Here is a 17,037-nt window from a genome sequence, read left to right on the forward strand (position 1 = left end):
GATGCAAGAGTACCCCACACTTATTGTTTGTTCTTGGCCTTTGGGGCTCTGGTGGAAATAGACTGAGAGTATCCCTCTTTAACATTGTGTCACATTTTGTTAAAACTCTGTTTTACTTGTGAGCCTTTATCTTATGCCCTGCTGTATTTCGAGAGCCTATACAGTGCCTACCACAGAGAAGACACTCTCATCAAATGAATAAAAGGGACTTCAACTGTTAGTGCTTCCCTTCCTTTACTATTATTTTTTTTAAAGAAATTCATAGAAGAAAAGAGCTAAATGGCAAACAAACTATGAAAAGCTGCCCAATCTTACTAATGCTCAGGGAAATGTAAACTGAAATAATGATTACTTACCACATCATCGCCATCAGGTTGGCTAAAACTAAAAAGTCTGATAATATAAAAATTTGTATGGAAAAATAAGGATTCTCATACACTGTTTATAGGTTTGTAAATTGGTATACTCTGAAGGATAATTAAGTAATAGAAAATAACAGTGTATTTAGTCTATAACTCAGCAATTCCACTTCTAAGTATATACTTTCAAATTATTCCACATGTACATAAGGAATTATGAAGAAAGGTGTTCAATAAAGCATTGTTCATAAAAGCAAAAAAATGGTGACCTAAACATCCATCAATAGGGAACTAAATTTTTTTTTGAATTTTATTTTATTTTTTTATACAGCAGGTTCTTATTAGTTATCTATTTTATACATATTAGTGTATATATGTCAATCCTAATCTCCCAATTCATCCCATCACCACCACCCACCCCCCCAAGAGGGAACTAAATTAAGGCATATTATTCATACAATGGAATGCAACATAGCAACTGAAAAGAGTGAAATAAGTTTACGTATATCAATATGGAAAAATTTCCTTAAAAAGTTGATGCATAAGCAAATTACAAAGTGTTATGTACCCTACAATGCCATTTATGTAAAATTTTAAAACCAAAGACCATTTATTCATTGTTTATGTAAACAAGTGTATGTAGGAGTGCATTAAAACTTTCAAAGGAAGATTGCACACCAACTTCAAGATAATGGCTACCTCTGAAATGAGTACAAGAGGATCTCAATTGTATGTGTAGCATTTCATTAAAAAAAAAAATCTGAAACAAAAAAAATTTTTTTGCAAATTTTTACTTTTACAACATGAAGGGATACAGAATCACCATATCCTGAATATCTGAATTTGTCTTTCTCTCAAGGCCTTGAAAAATTGAAGTTCAACGCTAAACCTGACTTGGAGGAAGTAGATAGTGGTAAAAATAAAAATGTAAATGAACAAAAAGCAAAGTCTATATTTTGGCTCATGAAAATTAAAGTCTAAGAAGTTTTAAATAAAACCTCAAAAACCTGTATCTGTCTGTGGTCTTGCTTTCATGACCATCTTCTATTATTTATAAAGTAATATCATCTAAGGTACTAGGTATTATGGCTTTTATTGTGCTGGTGCTCTTTGTGGGTAGATTTCTGGGGTTTCTTTTTATTTTCTTTTCAAATAATCAGCAATGTGTCTGTTGATACTATCTGAAGGTTATCATGTGAACTTAATACTAAAATGAAAATACCAAGTCAAGAAAAAAATCAAGAAGGCCCATAAGGTGCTATACAACCTTGCTCACCTAACAGAATTATCTAATTTTCAAACTCATGTATTCTCTTAAAGCCCACATGAAATGGAAGAACAATGAATTTTATTATGGGGTAATATTTTAACCAAAACTGGAATAAGATTTAACTTCTGAAAGGGAGGTTTCTGAAGCTTTATATACCATTGTGATATAAATAACACTTTTAAACCCATGGTTTGATAGAGCAATATAGCTAAAAGGTTGACAGAAGAAAGAAAATTGGGCAGCTTAAAAAAGAAAATGAACTAAAAAGTTTTCAGAAATAGGGAAAGACTTAAATGTAAACTGAAAACATCAATGTGAACTAATGACTTAAAAAATATTTTAGGGCTTCCCTGGTGGCGCAGTGGTTGAGAGTCCGCCTGCCGATGCAGGGCACACGGGTTCATGCCCTGGTCCGGGAAGATCCCACATGCCGCGGAGCGGCTGGGCCCGTGAGCCATGGCCGCTGAGCCTGCGCGTCCGGAGCCTGTGCTACGCAACGGGAGAGGCCACAACAGTGAGAGGCCCGTGTACCGCAAAAAAAAAAAAAAAAAAAAAAAAAAATATATATATATATATATATATTTTTTTAAATGATTTTTCTTTATCCTGTCCCTAAAGGGGCCAAAACAGCCTCTGGTATCATCCTGCCTAAAAACAGTACTACCCTACACTCCCGATTTTGGTATCTAGTACTATTTCTCACAGAAATGAACCAATGCTGCCAGGACGGTAGCTGATTCCAAGTCTTGGAGCAGGGGCCCAAACCAAAATCAGTTGAAACAATATTACCAAGAAGCAAAGATGCCTTCCAAGATGTTCACGCTAGTTCTAAGAAGGGAAAAGAACCCTGGCAGGCCCACTGATGAGCCTGCCAGGGTCATGAGATTTTGAGCCTTTAGTCATCATCACCTCCACAACTAATTAAATGAAATTAGCTGAGACGAAATAAGGCATAAATCCATAAGTCCACGATGATACAAAGAGAGGCATGCAGAAGATTCTAATAATGTTTACAGAAAATGCATTCTACTGATCTACCCACTCAAGTTTTAATCAACAACGAAGAATATAATTAGATGTTTTTCTTTTCGTGTGTAAAACTAGTAATATCAGCCAGTTGTGACTGACATCTATTTTACTAAAAGAAGTCAAAATCTCTAGGTGCCTCTTGCAAAGCATAAAATTTACATATGGAACATGTAATTGTCATTTGCTGTTTTAATTTTGCTATCAAGGACACTATGTATCAAGGCTACAACCCATCTTAAATGTGGTAATGGGATTATGACTGTATCTCACCATGACCAGTTGTTTCTGTCCCAAGCAGGTTATAAGAGGACATGCAATCTAAAATTGAAACAAATATATTTTATAAAACCTTACTTTCAAAAAAAAATGTTTACTTATTTAAAAAGTTTGTTTCTAGGTGTTTATTTAGAAAGATGTGTTAGATCTTTCTGTATCTTATTCCTTTCAAAACAGAAAAAGAAACAAATTGTTTTCATTTCTTTGCTTTTGTTTATTTTTCTAAAGTAGAGCTAAGGGGGAAACAGTTTCTCTTCCTCTATTTATTTTTAAATTTTTATCTTATTCTGGATTATAGTTGATTAACAATGTTGTGTTAGTTTCAGGTGTACAGCAGAGTGATTCAGTTATACATATACATGTATCTATTCTTTTTCAAATTCTTTTCCCATTTAGGCTATTACAGAGTATTGAGCAGAGTTCCCTGTGCTATACAGTAGGCCCTTGTTGGTTACCTATTTTAAATATAGCAGTGTGTACATGTCAGTCCCAAACTCCCAATCCATCCTTCCCCCACCCTTCCCCCCTGGTAACCATAAATTTGTTCTCTAAGTCTGTGAGTCTGTTTCTGTTTTGTAAGTAAGTTCATTCATATCATTATTTTTTAGATTCCACATGTAACCGATATCATATGATATTTGTCTTTCTCTTTCTGACTTACTTTGCTTAGTATGATAATCTCCAGGTCCATCCATGTTACTGCAAATGGTATCATTCTTTTTAATGGCTGAGCAATATTCCATTGTATATATGTACCACATCTTCTTTTTCCATTCAACTCTCCCTCTGCTTTCAATGCCATTCATTGTCCATTATTGTCTAGTCCATTATTAGGGCTCTAGTACATCTACTCTCGTACTCTTGCTAACAAAGGCACCCAGGATCAAGAAAGAGAAGGGGATGTCTTACTTGACATCAACCTTAAAGTTTTGATATGTCTAGTTGTTTTTAGCGGTATGTGACTACTATTCATAAATTTCACAAATCCCTCTTGAACCCACATAAAAAAATTTATGTCTACACCATTACTTGAAATTAATTAAGTCCCATAATTATCTTCTTTTCATTTGTCCTAAACTTATCCTAATCTTATCAAAGGTTGCCTGTCTTTCTAGAATACTAGAATTTCTTGAGCAAGCCTGTGCTCAGCTTAACCAGGGTCTTTTAAGATTAAGGGCCATTGATCCTTTTGGCCTAAACTCCTTCATCAGGGCTGCCATCTCTTCCCTCAGTCTAGCAGATCTTCTCTGGCTAGTCTTTAGTTCCACTATGTCCCTTCTAAGGTGTGATTGCCAAAACTGCACATAGGACTCCTGGTGAGGAAACACCACAGATCTACATAAGGTAAGATAACCATCGGTTTGTCTTCAGTAACTCTCAATGATGTGCAATGTTATGGTTGGATTTTTATCATTATCAGAGTCCTAAGCTGCTGTTCTCTATACCCATAATAATTAACAAGTGTCTTTTCTGAGTTACAGTTCTAAATTATTTAGAACTATTTTAGATTCCTTTTAAACATTTCATTGCCCGGACTTCCCTGGTGGTGCAGTGGTTAAGAATCTGCCTGCCAATGCAGGGGACATGGGTTCGAGCCCTGGTCCAGGAAGATTCCACATGCCATGGAGCAACAAAGCCCATGCGCCACGACTACTGAGCCTATGCTCTAGAGCCTGTGAGCCACAACTATTGAGCCCGCATGCCACAACTACTGAAGCCCATGCACCTAGAGCCCGTGCTCCATAACAAGAGAAGCCACCGCAATAAGAAGCCCACGCACCGCAACGAAGAGCAGCCCCCGCTCACCACAACTAGAGAAAGCCTGCGTCCAGCAACGAAGACCAAACGCAGCCAAAAATAAATAAATAAAAACTAAAACAAACAAACAAAAACCATTTCATTGCCTATTTTAAAAACAGTCTACAACTTTCCTGTTGTTCAGGAACACAAATTTTTAAGACCTTCTTGTTATCTAGATCTAGCATTTGTGGCTCTTCTCTCTCTGAAAGATTTTTCATAAGTTATTTCTCCAGTTCTATATAAAGATGCTAAGTAATTCCAGTCCTAGCATTGATCTCAAAGACCTCATCAACCATTTACACTTCTTTATCTATGAAATCACCCTTAAATCCCTACACTTTGTTTCCTCTTTCCAGATCCCCTCTCCTTCTTCTGATTCTATAGTTATTTAGCAGATCACTCATTAATTCAAGAAATAGTTACTGGCATCTACTCAGTGGGAGGCACAATAATAGGTGTTAGGAATACGATGACGAAAACATAGGGTCCCTGCCTTAAAGAATTTCAGGCTATGCTACATTCACTGGTGCATTTATTTACTTGCCTATTTTACTCCTTAGAAACACTAGTCAGGCACAATTCCTTTTTTCATAAATCATTTGTTTTTCCCGTAAAAGAACATTTTTTATGTTCTTGACTGTAGAATTCAATGAATTACCCATGCAAGGATGAAACTGAGTCACTTGTACATTCTCAAATCTTTTTAGGTCTGCACTGCCCAATTCAGCAGCCATTAGTCCCATGCGGCTAATTTTAAATTAGTTACAATGAAATGGATTAAAAATTCAGTTCCTCAGTTTCACTAGCTACATTTCAAGTGCTTAATAGCCACATGTGGCTACTGGCCACCATATTGGGCAGCACAGATTTAGACCATTTCCATCATCACAGCAAGTTTTATTAGACAGTACTCTTTGGACAGTCCTTATGCAAGGGGTCACACAGTGGCCACATACAAAAACAGGTTACACATTTTGGCAAACAATCACTGTCTTCCTCAATACTCATGTGATGCCACCTAGCACTAGAGTAAGTTACATTCTTTTCGTCATTGAGGTCTAAACTAAAATACTGACCTCTATGGAATAGGGTTTTAATTGTAACATAAGACAAAAGAATCACTCCTTTTTATGCCTTCTCAGTAACAGAATATATGACTGGGAATGTATAATGAAAGTACCTAAGTAATAGCAATAATGCAATAAATAATCAATTCAACATGGGAAACATCTTAAAGAATCTTACCCTCCTTCACTTTCCGCTTCCTCTGAACTATTACTTGTTGCTGAACTTTGAACTGTGACAAGCCTTCTTTTTCTAGCTCTGTGTTGAGGACTTATCTTGTGAACAGTTATCTTCCCTCCAAGTTCGCCTTGGATATATTCCTCCAGCTTTGGAATGGCTTCTTTAAGAACTCTGATTTCCTCTTTGAGTTCTTCCATATTTGTCAGTAATTCATTTAACTTCTCCAATATCTGAAGTTGCCTTCCTTGAAAGATCGCTGTTGTTCCTTGGCCATTAGGCATTTCATCTTGCAAAGGCATCAAATCAACTGAATTACCCAGAGAAAGAAATTTAGGTAAATCCATTGCTGTCCTTGGTTTACGAACCTTGTGGTACCACAGAAGCAGCAAGCTGATTCCAGTAGTTCCCACCATGATGCCAAGTATCATTTCTTTGTTTGTGGAACGAGGCATTTCCTGGTTTTTGTTTCTAAAATTAAAAGTATAAATGTAAATGAACATTGTTTCTGTCTTTCCCAAGACAAAAATATTAGGGCTTTTTCAATCAACAAAAACCAAGTCTACCTCATCACAAAAAAATTTAATAACACTTGATAAATCACAAACTAAAATAAACTATGAGTAATTGCCTCTATAATGTATGTGGCTGAATAGAAATACTACCTGTATGGATATTACTGACAACCAGTGTAAAGTATCAACTGTAATTCAGAATTTGTATTCTACTTCTGATCTGAAATTTACTCTTTACTATATATTTTTAAAGGGTATGATAGAGGTAAAAGCATCATTATAAATTTCTGAAAAAACTATTTAAGAATTCAAATTATGCTTAACTGTGTCTGAACCTTTTATTTGTATAAAATTAACTAGTGTGCTAATGTCTGGGTTTTATCTAATCTTTAAGGAAAGTCCAAGAAAAAGCTCTTCCTTGGCATCTAGTTAACATTTTGTACTCCAATTTAGAGTGATAAACATTTTAAAATGGGCTTTGAGATATAAAATATACAAAGAGTTGTGGCAAGTTTGTAACCACCTCATCTCTTTTATTCAACATGGAAAGCAGAGATGCTAATGTATGTGCAGGCTTTACCTCCTTTCTTCTGACCTGGAATTCTTCTGCTTCTTACATTTCTATTTCTGTCTGAGGTCTTAATGTTTTTATTTTCTTTCAAATGTTCACTTATTTTTAAAGTAACAAAAAAGTAATTTCTTTGACTCCTTTCTCCTTCTGAACTTTCACCATTTTGCATCAAAGACCCAAGCTTTGGGCTACACGGGCCTAAGCTTCCATATAAACTTATAAACTTCCATATAAACATAAACTTATTGCATATAAACTTAGCTACTTTGACAAAATGCACCATAATCTTTCTTTATTTCATCCACTCTTCACTAGTTTTATTGCTTATCACTGTTCTTAAAGAAGGCCACTAAAGGAAAACAATAATATAAATCCCCCTTTCCGAGACTTTAAAATGGCAATGAGTAAATACAAGGATAAACTTTTGTAATGAGAGTAAAATATAATAAGGCTTTTATACAGACTTTGAAGTTTCCAAAATTGTTTTCCCATCAATTTCCCCTATTTTATAAACAGGTAAACACCTGTATTAAATTTTGTTTGCAACTTGGGAGAAATGATACAAATAATGGTAAACTGTCTGTTACAAAATTAAATTTGCAAATATTTCAGTTTGTTTTTCCTGACACTTTCTCAAGGAGCAAATTATTATAGCACTGCCACCCTTAATCCCTGATAAAAGGGAAACAAAGAGGAAAGTACTATGATATCCCCAGGTTTCCAGTTGGAGGCAATTTCTGGACTATGGCACAGGGAAGGGAAAACCAAACAGAGCCTGGTAATCTCACTGAGTTCAAAAGAGATCAGAGTTCAGAGAAACTGAAGCACCCAGAATTTGTGCCCACTTAGTACTGAAGATGAGGGAGTTATGCAGAGAAAGAATTCCAGAAATACGCATAGGGCTATTCTTGAGTCTTTTTTTTTTAATTTTTAAAAATTTTTATTTATTTATTTCGGCTGCGCCAGGTCTTAGTTGCAGCACGTGGGATCTTGGTTGTGGCATGCAGGATCTTTAGTTGTGGCATGTAGGATCATTAGTTGTGGCATGTGGTGTCCTTTTAGTTGCAGCCTATGGAATCTTTAGTTGTGACATGCAAACTCTTAGTTGTGGCATGCATGTGGGATCTAGTTCCCTGACCAGGGATTGAACCTGGGCCCCCTGCATTGGGAATTCGGAGTCTTAGCCACTGGACCACCAGGGAAGTCCCTCTCCTTGCACCTTTAATTGAATACCAATCTGCACATGCATAGAGTGAAACCCCACTGAGCCAGGCAAAAAACAATTTCAAGGGAAAGAACAATTACCAGGAAGCTGTACGCTGAACTATTCCTAAAGATTACACAGAACTGGTAAGTGTTCAAGTGTTTACCATCCAGAGTGTAGAGTGTGTATGAGTTACTTGAGACTTTCAGTAGAGGCTTCAGAAGGGTAATGGCTTGCTAATGCAGCTAAATTAACACTAGAGTTAAGGCTATTTAGACCTGCTCTAAAATAGATTAAAAACGAGCCTTCAGGGCTTCCCTGGTGGCGCAGTGGTTGAGAGTCCGCCTGCCGATGCAGGGGACACAGGTCCGGGAAGATCCCACATGCCGAGGAGTGGTTGGGCTCGTGAGCCATTGCCGCGGAGCCTGCGCATCCGGAGCCTGTGCTCCGCAACGGGAGAGGCCACAACAGTGAGAGGCCTGTGTACCGCAAAAAAAAAAGAGCCTTCAAAGGATCAAACTGATTCACAAGTAATTTAACTGCCTTCAGTAGAAAGTCCAACACTCTTTACAGGAATAGAAAAAATCCAGAACTCAACAACATAAAATCACAATGTTGACCATCTAATCAAAAATTACTAGACATGTAAAAATGCAGGAAAATGACAGAGGTGATATAATTAGCAGATAATGGTTTTAAAACAACTATTACAGATATTACGTTCATTATTTAATATAAATATTTAAAATATGCTAAAGGAAAACATAAATATGGCGAGGAAAGTTATAGAAGGCATTAAGCAGAACCATATAGAACCTCTAAAGATAAAAAATAAAATAACTGAAATAAAATTTTACTAAATGAGATTAACAGCAGAGAAACACTACAGGAAAAAAAATATATCAGCAAACCCAAAGACATAACAATAGAAACCATCTGCTATAGACTAAATATTTGTGTCCCCCCAAATTCATATGTTGAAATCCTAATCTCCAAGGTGATAGTATTGGATGGAGTCCCTTTAGGAGGCAGAGCCCTCATAAATAGGATTAGGGCCCTTATAAAGAGACCCCAGAGAGATCCCTTATTTCTTCCACGACATAAAGTTACAGCAAGAAGGTACCAGCTTTGAACCAGGAAGCAGGCCCCCACAAAACAGTGAATCTGCCAGTGCCTTGATCTTGGATTTCTTAGCCTCCAGAATGATGAGAAATAAATTTCTGTTTTATATAAGCCACCCAGTCTACAGAATTTGTTATAGCAGTCCAAATGGACTAAGACAGCATCCAAAATGAAGCACACAGATTTTAAAAAAAGACTAAAAAACAAACAAACAGAAAACCAAGTAGAGCCTATAGCGTAATATCAAGCAGTCTAAAACATATATAATTAAAGGGAAGAAAAGGAGGGGTAACAAAAAAATTTGAAGGAAAAATGGCCAAAAAAATTCCAAGTTGGACAAAATCTATAAACCCAGAGATCCAAGAAGGTCAACATAATCCAAGAAGAATAAATTAAGAAAACCAAACCATGGCAAAACATTATTAAAATGCCGAAAACCAGTGATAAAGAAATGTGAAAAGCAGCCAGTGATGGGAAAAAAAGACATATTATGTACAGAGAAAAAAAGATAAGATTACAGCAGACACTGTCTCCAAGGCATCACCTCAGAAACTATTCAAGCAAGAAAACAACAGAGTGACCTCTTTAAAGTGCCGAAAGAAACTGTCAACTTGCATTTCTACACACCCAGTAAAATACTTTTCAAAAATGAGGGTAAAATAATGAATTTTTTAAACAAAGAAAAGTTGAGAGAATCCATTACCAGCAGCCCTTCACTACAAGAAATGCTAACAGAGGTTCTTCAGGCAGAAGGAAAATAATAACACATAGAAACTTGGATCTATACAAAGGATGAAGAGCACCAGTAGTGGCAAACATGTGGCAAAATATAAGTCATTTTTCTCATTTTAAGATTTATTCATAAAATATTTGCTTATTACAGCAAAAATGACAATAACATATCATGAGGTTTTTATCATATGTAGAAGTAAGAAAGTAGGACAACAATAGCCCAAAGGCTGGGAAGGGATAGAGAACATACTCTTGTAAGGGTCCTAAGTTTATAAAGCAGTGTTATAATAAAGAGCCACAGGGCTTCCCTGGTGGCACAGTGGTTGAGAGTCCGCCTGCCGATGCAGGGGACGCGGGTTCGTGACTCGGTCCGGGAAGATCCCACATGCCGCGGAGCGGCTGGGCCCGTGAGCCATGGTCGCTGGGCCTGCGCGTCCGGAGCCTGTGCTCCGCAACGGGAGAGGCCGCAACAGTGAGAGGCCCGCGTACAGCAAAAAAAAAAAAAAAAAAAAAAAGAGCCACAGTTGTCACAGCAAAGGAAACCATAAAAAAGACGAAAAGACAACCTCCAGAATGGGAGAAAATATTTGCAAATGAAGCCACTGACAGAGGATTAAGCTCCAAAATATACAAACAGCTCATACAGCTCAATATTAAAAAAACAAACAACCCAATCCAAAAATGGGCAGAAGACCTAAGCAGACATTTCTCCAAAGAAGACATACAGATGGCCAACAGGCACATGAAAAGCTGCTCAACATCAGGGATCATTAGAGCAATGCAAATCGAAACCACAATGAGGTATCACCTCACACCGGTCAGAATGGTCATCATCAAAAAATCTACGAACAATAAATGCTGGAGAGGGTATGGAGAAAAGGGAACCCTCCTACACTGTTGGTGGGAATGTAAATTGATACAGCCACTATGGAGTACAGTACGGAGGTTCCTTAAATAGCTAAAAATAGAACTACCATATTGAAATATGACTTCAGAACTGAGAAAATCAACTGGGAAAAAAACTAAAATCAATGGAGCAGGTATTTGTTTTAAATAATCACAATTAGAGAATAATAGCTCAAGCTATGTTTGAGTTTTATATCAGTATAAAATGAATGTGCTTCTAAGCCAATAATTTGCAAAATGCCACTCATTAAAAATCAGAACACCTGCTTGCCTGCAGTATAATTTCAAAGGTTATATTACATCATTTACATAACTTTAATACATTTAATTATCACATTAGTAGTAGACACTTGCACTTTAGTATAAAAACACAGTAATTTAAAAATATATTGACTAGGGAATTCCCTAGTGGTCCAGTAGTTAGGACTCAGTGCTTTCACTGTTGGAGCCCTGGTCAATCCCTGGTCAGGGAAGTAAGATCCCATGGCATAAAGAAAGAAAGAAAGAAGGAGAGAGAGAGGGAGGGAGAGAGAGAAGGAAGGAAGGAAGGAAGAAAGATTGATTCTTGGTTTAAAATATATATATATAGAGAGAGAGAGAGACTAGATAATCAGATACTAAGTATTATTCCTGTCACATTTCAATTTGTAAGGTGCTAATAATAATGTAAAATAATAGACATTTTATTATAAATTATTGGCATCTAAAATTAATGGGTAATACATAATTAAAGGTTGTTTGCAGAGATGAGAATTAAGAATTTTGCTGAAATAGTAAATCATCAAAATGTTGACTCTACTGAAATTTCTGCATTAAAATTCCTTTGTAGAACCAGTCATAAAACATTAACTTCAGAAAACATTTAATTTTCATGTTCTAGTTTTAATTAAAATTAATGTTTAGAAATGGAAATTATGCTTTACCAAGTTACTTACAATGCTTTCAGCAATATTTAGCATATATATTCACTTAATTCATCAGCAGATTCGTAGGAGGAAATACATAAAATATAGAACTCCGATAAACTCGGAAGATGGATGAAAATTTTTGCAAGGGTAAAGGCACAATATGGGCTATAAACGACCCTGAGTTTTAAGTTTCCCAAGGGAATTGCTCTGAGCCCTTGAATTAGCGATTAGATTCTCCACAGCGATCTGGATAACTTGATACTTTCTAAGTGAATTCTAATACTCACATTTCTTTCGGTTTTCATTTTTTTTTCCTATTTTATAATTTCTTTTTCATTTAGGGCTCCCTGATGTTTGGCTTATTTGCAAATGTTTGTCCCACTGAAAATCTAGCCTTCATTTTGTGTAAAATAGGTGGAGAATCTGTTCAAAACAAAAACGTTTGCTGAAGTTTCAAAGGTAAGAAAGACCCAGGGAGCCCAGGTGAGAAGCGAGCAAGTGTCTCCGGCAGAAACTCATCGGCGTTTGCAGGGACCCGACAGGCCGAGGCAGTACGCTGCCCGCTCCTCACGCACCCCACGCCAGGCGCCCGCGCGTAAATACTGGTGACCTCCGGGGTTGAAACTTCCCAGGCACCGGCTGGGCGAGAGTTGCGCCAGGGTAAACTGCTGCAAGCCCTCTCTACCGCCCTGAGGAGGATGGCCCCCAGCCTTGCGGACGCCTAGAGGACGCCCGCACGACCCGGAAGTGCGGTGGCCGCCGCCGGAAGTGCCGCCTCGATCCTCGGCCGCATCCCACCCCGGACAGCCGAGATGCCCACTGCCCACCTGCGCAGCGCGAGTTCTCGCCGCGCCGGCCTCTCTGCTGTCGGACACCGGGGACCTGCCGACGGGGTGGCTGGGAGCGAAGCGGCGGGCGGACAGTAGTCCCGGAGCCAGCGGGTCCAGAGGTCCGGCGCCGCGGCCGCCTCGTCCTGACCCAAATAGCCGAGGCGCCGGGGGAGGAGCCCGCGCCGCTCGCCCTGCGGTTCCCGCCTCTTCTCGCCGGGCGGTCAACTCACCGGGGCGGGCTCCCCGAGCACCTTTTACAAACGGAGACAAGTGCGCTCCGCCGGGCGCCTCGGCCCGCACCGGACTTTGCTGCCCGGGTGCCGACTCCCTCAGAGCTCGTCTCCCCGCCTCGACCACCGCGCCCTGGCTCAGGGCCAGCGCGCCCGGCCCGGCGGGAGGCTCGGCGCGCGCTTCCTGCCTCCAGCGCGCTTTCTCCCATCACTGCCGCTCCCGAAACCCACCCTCCCTTCGGTTCTTTCCCGCCCCAAACCCACCCCCCTGCCCTAGTTTCACCCTTCTTCTGTGCCCCTTTCTATACACAACCTTGAACCCTCCGTACGACAGAGTCAAACGTGTACGTCTTGCATCACTTACTAATCAAGTTATCCTAAGTTCACTTTAACTCACTTTCTCTTTTAGTGAGCTAAATCCCCAGCCTCTCCGTCCTCCCCTCAACCCCACCACCATTCAGAGTTGCCTTTAGGCGAAAACCACTATCTTCTCAGATGCCCGACATTCGAGATTTTACCCAGCTTCGCTTTCTGTGGTTTGTATAATGAAAATAAAATTCTGCCAAATGAACTCTTAAAAACTGCACGTTCACTCCCTTCTGTATTGTCCTCACTTTGAGCTTTAAATTTAGGCTTGCAGTAAACAGTCTTGAGTACTAAATTGCCTACCAATGTGCTGAATGGAATTAAAAACGGATGCATTCCTATTTATCAAAAAACAAAACAAGCAAAAGAACTCCTCTAAAGAATCAGAAGGCTAATTTCACAATCCATACAAAACTATTCACTAATGGAGATTCTACAGGATCTTGAAGACCATAAAACGTTTTGTGAGCTTTAAGCAAGCTGCATTGAAGAATAAGTAAGTCTAGCCACATCATTTTATTAAAACTAAGTTATATTTTGGAAGGCAGCAGACTAATACTTAGCCTCTAAGATTTGAAACTATAAAACACTCCTAAGAACCACTTTCATTCACACTTTGTTATGGTTTACAAAGATATTACAATATAATGCTAATGTTTGCTTTATTTAAAAAATACAACATAATATAAACCTGTCTAGCAGGGTGATCTCTTTTAATGAGATTTCTTTCCAAAAGAAACTTTACTGTCTCTTCAATAACACTTAAAAGAAGCTTGAAGCACCTTGAGATTTAAGCTTGTCCAGAAGGAGTCCACTGAGTTGTTCACGGCTGCATCCTCAGCACACAGCACAGAAGAGGTCTGCAATAAAAATGTGGAGTGTGGGCTGAGAACAGGGCTTTACCAACCCTCTGCTCCAAAAGAAAGATGTCAGCTGGTACAGACGTGTTCTTCAAGTTCAGGGAGTGGGGTAAAATAGCTGGACTCTTTCAGTATGCCTATGTAACTAACACCTGTTCCGCTTGATTCTGTTTCTTGATCAGTAAAAATTATCTGTGAGGTAGAAACTCACAGAGCGGTGGCCATTGATCTCTGGTAAAGTTAAAACTAAAAAGTAAAGAGACGAGCTATATTCGCCAGGCGCTGTTGTAGGGATGACATAAAAAAGAAGGAATTATTCTACCTATCTCTACTAGGAATGTGGTCTCAAAGGAATGTCTGAAGGGGAAAAAGAAATCACTAGGAATCTCAGAGATGCTGTTTTTCATGGACTGAATGTTTGTGTTCCTCCAAAATTCATTATATTTAAGCCCTAATCCCCAACGTAATGGTATTTAGAGGTGAGACCTTTGGGAAATAATTAGGTTATGAGGCTGGAGCCCTCTAGAATGGGACGAATGCCCTTATAAGAAGAGACCAGAGCTCTTTCTTTTTCTACCATGTGAGGATACAATGAGAAGCCATCTGTCTGCAACCCAGAAGAGGACCCTCACCAGAATCCAACCCTTCTGGCACTATGATCTCTGATTTCCTGCCTCCAGAACCATGAGAAATAAATGTTTGCTATTTAAGCCAGCCATTCTATGGTAATTTTTTATAGCAGCCCTAACGAAGACACTTGTATTCATCACAACTAGCACAGCATTACAGTCAGCTGACACCTCTGGTGTACAGGCACTTCACAATTTGTCCCCACCTACTTTTCCAGCTTTTCTCTGCCATTTTCACCAGACATCAATCCTTCACTTCACCTATAGGCAAACTACCTTATTTTCTTTCCATAAATCACACGTTTCCCCAGTCTCTGTGTTTAGACTGCTCTCTGTGTCTGGAATACCCTACTCTTTGCCACGTGTCAAAAAACAATTCATCCAGTTTTATCTGCATCCCTTGAGCAGCTACTCTACACATTCTCCTTCTCTCCCAAAGAAGTCCTCCAGGCCCCGCCAAAACTCTGCAGAAGGATAAGGAGTTTCCATGAGTAGAAACCCCCTCCCTGCTGGTTTTCTGCACCCCGCTCTCATGTACACTATTATTACCGCTTGGTCAGTGACTGTTGTGCCCTTGAGCTGAACATCTTGAAGGCAAGGATGTATTTATCTTTGTACCCCCAGTGCCTGGCACAGTGCACATACTCTATATAATAAATAGTTGAAAAAAATTCTTTGAAAGTATATGTACACTCAAGAGGAAAGCATTAAGAAATCTGCCGTCCTTTATATGGTAGGAACATGAGAAGTGTACGTCAAGTGTATGTTGGAGAGGGGGGTTTGTTTTATTTTTATTTCTTGGCTTTTATCTAAGTGGTTTATATCCAGGAAGAAATTGAATGACAAAGCTGGTGGAGGAAGGAGCCATCCAAGCATAATTGAGGCTCCAAATTGCCCAAGTTAGGTCTGTAAATTGGAGGGAGAACCAACAGCCACAGCAAAAAGACTGATTAACTCTTATACTCAGTTCCTGCTTCATTCTTTATATGAATTATCTTATTCCATCTTCCTAACAGTCTACTGAGGTAAATTACATTACAGGTGAGAGTTTGCTGCCTATGATGGAACATTGGAAGGGGACTCTTCATAGCACCTTTTGTAAGTACATCATAGCACTTCTCAAGGGATAGTGTTCTGTCTGCATCTCCTACTTCAGTTACTTGGGGTTCAGCCTTCTCTGCTCCCTCTATGGGAACTGAACCTCCAGACAGAGCACTTACCCCTTGGAGGGCTTCCTTGTAGGGGTCTGCCATTATCTCTAAACCACAGGGTATAAAATTATGATGGTGGGTCTATCACGTTCACTGTAGGCTAGGAATAGAGTTTGGGGAAAAATAATCCTGTGTCTAATATTAACAGTTTGGGGCTTATTTTAATTTTAGGGGATCCTTAGAACACAAGAAGCTTATTCCCCAAATTTCTGAAAAGATACCTATGACTAAATTGGACCTTCCAAGGGAAAAATGCCTTCTTTGAGAAAGGTATGAGGATAAGTTTACTAACTCTTTCCACAAGACTAAGCAATTAGTGTAATAAATTATTAATCACATAAATACAATAAAATAATTGACCCAATATTCCTGTACTGAACGAATCTTAAATGGTATTTTAAAAAGACATGTATAAAAGAGGTTAGAAACAATATTTATGTAATATAATTTAGCAATTCAATGTTGAATCAATTTGTTAAAAATATAACTACCTCACTAAAGTATAGAATTCTTATAAGAAAATTTTGTTTTGTTAGAAAAATTAAGTTTTTATTCAATGTCATGTTCAGAAAGGCATATACATTGCCTGATTGATACTAACTTTGGTCAATGATTATCAGCAGTTTTTCCATGACACATAAAGATAGGAATGAAGATTCTTCAGATATTCCAGGAGATTTTGTAAGTCACATTATTACACTGAGTTTCTGAAGTCAACCTGTTAACAGCTTTGGATATTCTCTAAAATGGAACTCAACAAAGTCATAGCAAAAAGTCACTTTACCCCTCCCTTCTGCATTCTTTCTTCATCTTGAGAGAAAATGTTCAGGGATATCTTTGACAGTATGTATGTCAGCTTTATAAGTCAAGGTCAGTTTCATTGTTTGTGGCAGATTGAAAAAAAAGTCAAGTGTTGGTCAGTTAGACAAAATATTGTTACAATATATGCATGTATAAATTAGTTAAAATAACTGAAT

At 38.5% G+C, this 17,037-nt stretch overlaps 1 protein-coding gene across 4 annotated transcripts in view; it reads right to left on the reverse strand.

The window, feature by feature from the left end:
- The window catches only part of RMDN2 (regulator of microtubule dynamics 2), a 242,192-nt gene that overhangs the window by 55,850 nt on the left and 169,305 nt on the right, over positions 1-17,037 (reverse strand). The window contains exons 1-2 of one of the 4 annotated variants that reach the window (XM_060309716.1): positions 12,762-13,195; positions 5,980-6,447 (exon numbers count right to left, since the gene is read on the reverse strand). The exons of 1 other annotated variant lie outside the window; for it this stretch is intronic. In XM_060309716.1, coding sequence (XP_060165699.1) covers positions 5,980-6,431 — 452 coding nt within the window. In that variant the 5' untranslated portion in view covers positions 6,432-6,447; positions 12,762-13,195. Of the gene's footprint in view, positions 1-5,979; positions 6,448-11,961; positions 12,191-12,221; positions 12,665-12,761; positions 13,196-17,037 lie in introns of those variants that run through there. 2 more of the 4 variants (XM_060309715.1, XM_060309717.1) reach the window with 2 other exon arrangements.

The sequence above is a fragment of the Globicephala melas genome, chromosome 12 (genome assembly GCF_963455315.2).
Source record: "Globicephala melas chromosome 12, mGloMel1.2, whole genome shotgun sequence".
Lineage (NCBI taxonomy): Eukaryota > Metazoa > Chordata > Mammalia > Artiodactyla > Delphinidae > Globicephala > Globicephala melas.